The sequence below is a fragment of the Zophobas morio genome, unplaced genomic scaffold, assembly GCF_036711695.1.
Source record: "Zophobas morio isolate AGI-343-1 ecotype UQ-CSIRO unplaced genomic scaffold, CSIRO_AGI_Zmor_V1 ptg000002l, whole genome shotgun sequence".
NCBI lineage: Eukaryota > Metazoa > Arthropoda > Insecta > Coleoptera > Tenebrionidae > Zophobas > Zophobas morio.
In genome coordinates, this window is record NW_026972107.1 from 13299321 (window position 1) to 13306568 (window position 7248).

Genomic DNA, 7248 nt, shown 5'->3' on the forward strand with positions numbered 1-7248 from the left:
TTTTGTTTTATAATCTCTAGAAACATTTAAAAGCAAGGATAGTGTTGATACTGGTCCTATCTTCTAGTTTTATCTATTTATCAATTTTATAGAGGATCAAGGGTGGATACGTATCCAGTACCATTAAGTACTATATTAACTTTTAATGTTGCTTAACGAGTCTTTTAATCTTCCGTCTGAAGGTAAGCGAAGAAAAATGTTGCTGTCCCGGTGGAAATCGAACCACACATCTCCCACTTGCCGGGCGGGTGCCTTGACCACTAGATCACGAGGTCGCTTCTTGCCAACGTGTTCTTGTGCCGTCACACATCTCTAAACATTATGAAGATGATAACTTTGCTACAGAAACATGTTGAAATTTTGTGCTAAGTCAAAAGTTTTCCTGATTTTTTCCTATTGCAATAACAGGCATTTCTTGTAATCAAAAGTAGATTTTTGAATCTTTGGCAAGTTTTCTACACTGATTGAGCGATTACAGAATATATAACATTTAACAGTGTTGATCCAGTTCAAAATTAGAACAGTTCACCGTTATATCAGAACGTTCTACTTATGATACAGATTGTGATTAAATTTTAATGCTTAGAACTGCGTAGTAATCGACTTGGTAATATCGGAGATTATTTGCTAATAAAATAACTCAAAAGGTTGGCGATAGACAGTCGGAAAGGAAAAATTTGCATATTCGTATTCGACGAACTGTGAAATGGTAAGAAAACAAAAGTAAAATGCTTCTTAAATTAATATAATAATTATTAATTAATAATAAATTTTTAAATTAAAGTAACGAATTTATCAGGCCTGTGACTCAACTAGAGATGTTAAAAAAACGTTTTTTATTAAATGGGTTCGTTTTTTTTAACCGTCTTTTTTGTTTTGTTTTTGGTTTATTTTATTGTTATAAATAACTGAAAGTTTTAATTCAATAAGCAATTGAACTATATGTATATTAAGTAAATTGGCAAGTATTTGTTATTTACTAGAGTCAAGGTTTTCTTAAAAATTTCAAAAATCTTAAAATTTGTTGCCACACCATACTTGGATATAAATTTAAACTACGTGGGCCACAACGAACACGATGAGGATGGACACTTCAAGAACATCATTGACAGAACATGTTATCGTAACCTCAAATCCTCAAAATTTTTAATGTAGATGGAACAAATAATTTTTTGATTTATGGTACGATTTTATATTGATATTTTAGGTTGCAGTTGTCAGCATGGGCGAATTGGTAATATTATTATTAAAGAAATTTCTGCTCTAAAATTTCAAAATGTCTGCTCTTTCTAACAAAAATTAACACCAAACATCTGAAAACAGCATTTATAAAAAAAAAAAAACACGAAACACGTCTCATGTTTTAAAATAAAAAAAACCTTTTTCGCCAGCCGTCTTAAAAGATGTCACTTTTAACGTCAATTTTGGACGGAAAACTTGACGTTTTTGTGAGAGTAAAAAAAAGTTGCGTTACTAAAGTAACAACGTCATTTTTGCCTTTTTAATCCTAGCATTAATTTTTTTTTTTTCATCCTAGCCTTAAAAAGTTTTCAATTGTTTTATTTTGAGAATGAAATGCTATTAATATTTTCCAATTTTATTATTAACTTACATTGTTATTAATTATTTAAATTTTAAAATTAATATTGAATGTACAATAAGAACAACTGCGATTGATTTGGATTAAAGATTTTCCGTCACTATTATCATTTTTCATGCGGTCAGTAATAATATTTTGCGCTAACACTTCTACCGCTCCTGCTGTCTGGTTGGTCACAGTGTCAAAATTCAGGTTTACTGCTCCCACATTCCTACTTATTCCGTCTTCACGTGTGATCATTCTATTCGTAGTTCCACTACTTGTACCTGATTCTTCTAGGTTTACTTCGCTCACATTCCTATTCGTTGCGTCTTCATGTATTTTACTTGTGGTTTCACTACTTGTACCTGGTTCTTCCAAACGAAAAAAATTTCAAATACTTTTCCCCCATAACCGTAAATGATCTGGGTTTTTTCGTTTTGGTATCAGGAATTTTTACCAATAAACCTGCTTTAATATTTTCAATATCTTCAGTTTTTATTTGTAATAGTTCGTGAGACCGACAAGCTCCGCTAACGCCAAAGATTACAACAATCTGAAAAAAATTCGTAAAATAAATATAAGCTCTTCATTAGGTTATAAACATACTTTCATCATCAGGAATTTGAAATCCGGAGCCGTGTCTAAGAAAACTTCTATTTGTTCATTAGTTAAAACCCTTGATTTCTTTGGAACGTATCCTTCTCCTTGTTTCTTTATAAACGCTTTTAATTTTGAATACTTTCCGATTTCTATGCCATTTTTTATATTTAAAGTTGCTTTCACCATAGAATAGTGCGACCACAGTGTGGATGACTTCATTTTTGTAGCCAATTCGGAAAAATATACCAATAGGACGTTCTCAGAATAAGTTTGAATCTTTTTCCCTTCGCACCATTTGATGAAGCGGGTATACGCGCACTCATACACTTCGCGCGATTTTGTTGGTAACAAGTTCAGTACCACGTTTTGTGCTTCTTCTAGCACATCGGGAGGTAACTCTTCTTCAGGATTCATTATTAACACTGCAAACGTTTTCACAAAACAATGGTATGTAAGCAAACAAAAAAAGCCTTGACGACGTGGATACCAGACTACTTTGCAGATTGATTCATTTCTGCTCGATATTATTGTTATCAATATTTTGTATTTTTGAGATTTACTTTTTGGCTGGCGAAAAAGTAGTATGTTTCATTCGGATTAAAAGTCAGTTTTTGACTCGCAATTTTGCATCCGCTCGGCTTCGCTTCGCTCCGCCTCGCAAATGCAAAATTTGCTCGTTGCAAAAAATGGCACTTTTAATCCTAATAAAACAATCTACTATTTTTAGAACAATTAAAATAAATCTTTTTTTTATTCACTCTAGACTCTAGACTCAATGCAAAGTTCAGTTTTTCGATTAAAATTTAAAATCAGTCAACCGAAACACGTGTTTTTTAATAAGGAAACATGACAATATCATTGCATCATTAAATTAAAAAACGACAACCAGATCAGCCGTGAATTTTCTGCGAGAGATTTATTATTTTATTGCCTTTACAAGGTAAATAAGGCTTATTTATGCATTTTATTTTGGTAGGTACACGTGGGATAATACGGATCTGTACCCAAACAACCAATCACCAGCCGCCAACTCGTAATACAATTCCTGCAGGTCTGCAGTGATCAAAACAGCTGGAATTTGACAGTTTTGTGCGCAAGACGCAGAACGGGAACTTGGCACATGGAAAAACTGACGTGGACGAAGAATAGACAAAAGTAATCTATCAAATTAAAACTTGTTTATACCGTACCTAACATAGAGTCTATATGCTCACAGAATAGGTAAATATAAAAGTGCTCTTAATTATAAATATGTTTAGTCATTTTCGCCGCGTTGTACAGTTTTCTAACCTCAATTTTTTCGGCATTGTTTCACCATCAAATTTTTCTGTATGTAAAAAGTGCAAACGAACTTTATTCACACCATTTTGTTTTTTAGGATCCAAAATGAAGATCTCCGTGGGAATTTTGTGTTGCTTGGTATGTTTGTTCACATACTGTGAAAGTTTAGCAGTGATGTCAGTAGACCTGGGCACGGAGTGGATGAAAATTGGAATTGTGTCTCCAGGCGTGCCGATGGAAATCGCTTTAAATAAAGAATCCAAAAGAAAAAGCCCAGCGGTGATAAGTTTTCGCGACAACGTGAGAACCTTTGGTGAAGACGCCCAAACGATAGGTATAAGGTTTCCAAAAAATTCGTACATGTACTTGCTTGATTTGTTGGGGAAAAACATTAATCATCCCTTGGTACATTTGTACAAGCAACGTTTCCCGTACTATGAGATTGTAGAAGATAAGGAAAGAGGAACAGTTTTGTTTAAACATGAAGCAGATGTGTATTACAGCCCCGAGGAATTAATAGCACAATTATTAGCGAAAGCGAAGGAGTTTGCTGAAGCAGGCGCGAGACAACGCATTAAGGAATGTGTCATAACTGTACCAGGTTATTTCAACCAAGCGGAACGCAAAGCTTTAATACAAGCCGCTCAGTTAGCTGATCTGAAAGTTTTACAATTAATCAACGATTACACAGCTGTGGCTCTAAATTATGGAATTTTTAGGAGTAAAGATTTTAATGAGACTGCTCAGTATGTGATGTTTTACGATATGGGGGCGTCTTCCACCACCGCTACGTTAGTAAGTTATCAGACAGTGAAAACTAAAGAAAGGGGTTATGTAGAGACCCATCCACAATTATCTATTATTGGTGTTGGCTTTGACAGAACATTAGGAGGGTTAGAAATACAATTACGTTTAAGAGACCACCTTGCTGAACAATTTAATAAAGTTAAAAAAACAAAGACTAATGTTTTCGACAATCCTAGAGCCATGGCCAAATTATTCAAGGAAGCTGGGAGGGTGAAAAATGTATTATCAGCGAACGCAGAACATTACGCGCAAATTGAGGGGTTGTTGGATGAAGAAGATTTCAAAGTTCTTGTGACAAGAGAAGATTTAGAAGGTTTGATTAAAGATTTGTTTGAAAGGGTTGGTAAACCTGTGGAACAAGCACTGAAGACCGCCCACTTGACTAAAGATATCATAGGCCAAGTTGTTCTAGTAGGAGCGGGTACTAGAGTTCCTAAAGTACAAGAATTTTTACAGAAAGCTGTTGGTCAAGAGTTGGCTAAGAATTTAAACACTGATGAAGCTGCTACTATGGGCGCGGTTTATAAAGCAGCGGACTTAAGTACGGGTTTCCAGGTGAAAAAATTCTTAACAAAAGATGCTGTTGTTTATCCAATTCAAGTTGTTTTTGAACGGGAAACTTCAGAAGGAATCAGACAAGTGAAGCGTACCCTCTTTGGATTAATGAATCCATATCCCCAGAAAAAAATTATCACTTTCAACAAATATACTACAGATTTTAGTTTTTCTGTTAATTACGCTGACTTGGAATATTTACCAAGCAACGAAGTAGCAAACGTCGGTGTTGTAAATTTAACGGAAGTGAGCTTACAAGGAGTCGCGGAAGCTTTCAAGAAAAACACTGGTGATAATGTAGAAACGAAAGGAATAAAAGCCCATTTCGCTATGGACGAGTCAGGAATTTTAAATCTGATCGGCGTTGAACTCGTCGTTGAAAAAACTGTAACCGAAACTGAAGAAGAAGGAACGTTCTCGAAGCTTGGTAGTACAATAAGCAAACTCTTTGGTGGTGAAGAAAAGCCTGTCCATGAAGAACCAGAAGCAACACCAAAACCAGAAGAAACTGCCGAAGAAAAACCAAAAGAAGAACAATCTAAAGAAGAAACTAAAAATGAAACAGAAACAACTAGTAAAAATGCAACTGAAAAAGAAGGACCAAAGGAAGTTAAGCCAAAAGTGGTCACAATTAAAGAACCTATAGAATCTAAAGAAGTGTTCTTGACTGTCAACACTCTAAATAAAGAACAGTTTGATAAGTCCGTGGATAAGTTAAGCAAACTGGACAAAGCCGAAAAAGAATTAAATAGGCGAGCGACAGCTTTGAACAACTTGGAAAGTTTCGTCATAGACGTACAAAACAAACTCTATGAAGACGACTTTGTTGCCGCCGCCACTGAAGATGAAGTAAGCAAAATTAAAAACTCATGTTCGGAAGTTTCGGATTGGTTGTATGAAGACGGATCCGACGCTGACGCCGATACTTATGAAAAGAAATTAGATACTTTGAGAACTCTCACCGCCGACTTATTTAAGAGAGTTTGGGAGCATAACGAACGACCTGAAGCGTTGAACGCAATGAATAGTATGCTGAATCACTCTGTGCATTTTCTGGCTAACGCCAAGAATTTAACGAAAACCGCGAATCCAGAAAAAGATGTTTTCACAGATGTTGAGGTAGAAGCTTTAGAAAAATTAATAAAAGAAACTGAAGAGTGGAAAGACAAGATGGTTGAAGAGCAAAGCAAATTAAAGAAATTTGATCCCATTAAGTTAACAGTGAGGTCCATTACCGACAAAATGGGAGCGTTGGATAGGGAGGTTAAATATTTGGTGAACAAGATAAAGTTGTGGAGACCGAAAAAAGTTGAAAAGTCGAAAGAAGAAACGGAACCTGAAAAGAAAGAAGAATCGGAAGAAGGAAAAGTAATTGAAGAGGATGGTAAAGTGGAAGAAACAATTGAAACACCACAAACCGAAACGCCAATCAACGCGACTGAAACGGAAAAGGAGGATATCGAACCGACGAAAACTGCGGAGAGTGATGAAACTCATACAGAGCTGTAGTTAGTGTAATTATGAACAATGTAGTGGTTTATTTATGTAATTTGTTGGAACGTTTAAATGCAGCACTCTTAATGTTCATACACTTCTTTGTTCATCATATCTGTATTTAATATGAAATTTTGTGATACAGACCTACTTACCTGACTTTTGTAATTATTTTTTAATTTTGTTATGAGAGGAGATTTCAGATTGTGTCGTGTAGAAAATCATTCCAGGGTGGATTAATTTATTGTAGAAAAATTACAAATATATTTATTACTCCATAATATAGCTTTATTTTTTGTTAAAAGTAGCTGACAGTACATTTTACTTACTAGTAATGTTAGCTCAACATGTTTAAAGTCGAAGATCGACTCGTAATGGATGTATCACAATTTCTTAATTACCATAAAAATACCTCACACCGTTATTAAGTGGTAAAGTAAAAAACTACATGGCAGTTTTATTTTTACATCGTTTTGCTATAATTTATAGCAAATATCACAAGTATTACTACGTAGTATCTACTATAGCTGCTACAGCGTTTTTAAAAGCAATTAACACTGTCTTAATTCTAGTGAACTACAGTAACCAACAATTAATAAAATAGAATGGGAAAGGAATATCTTTAATAGGATTATCGCACAGAACAATTAAAATGTTGAAGATCTTAATGTGGAAGAAAAAGTTTAAATTACTACTCGTGAATTATTGTTCTTTAGAAATAAGGAACAAATCACTGTGACTGACTAGACTTTGCTTTCAAAGCATTAGTCAGAACATACGTAATTATCAGACATCATCTCTATACATCTTTTAACAATTTTTACTGAGGCAGAAAATTGTAGACACGTTCGGTAAAAGTAACTAGTTGATATTTTTGTAATAAATTTATCGTTGAAGTGTCATCCAGATTTAAAACTTGGTTGGTGTAA

At 34.5% G+C, this 7248-nt stretch overlaps 1 protein-coding gene and 1 long non-coding RNA gene across 2 annotated transcripts; one reads left to right on the forward strand and one right to left on the reverse strand.

Annotated features, from left to right (window-relative positions):
- Positions 1-1581: 1581 nt before the first annotated feature.
- LOC135127923 (uncharacterized) lies at positions 1582-2324 on the reverse strand. Its single transcript, XR_010280305.1, has 2 exons — positions 2189-2324; positions 1582-2135 (listed from the first exon to the last, which is right to left on the reverse strand). It is a non-coding gene; the product is annotated as an uncharacterized LOC135127923 (long non-coding RNA).
- Positions 2325-2535: 211 nt separating this feature from the next.
- Positions 2536-6600, forward strand: LOC135127901 (hypoxia up-regulated protein 1). Its single transcript, XM_064054583.1, has 3 exons — positions 2536-2629; positions 3159-3403; positions 3561-6600. The coding sequence occupies exon 3, from the start codon at positions 3569-3571 to the stop codon at positions 6332-6334; it is 2766 nt and encodes a 921-aa protein (XP_063910653.1). The 5' UTR covers positions 2536-2629; positions 3159-3403; positions 3561-3568; the 3' UTR covers positions 6335-6600.
- Positions 6601-7248: the final 648 nt, after the last annotated feature.

What these genes read in the sequence shown, in the direction of transcription:
- LOC135127901 (XM_064054583.1), top strand. Translation starts at nt 3,569, where the DNA reads ATGAAGATCTCCGTGGGAATTTTGTGTTGCTTGGTATGTTTGTTCACA.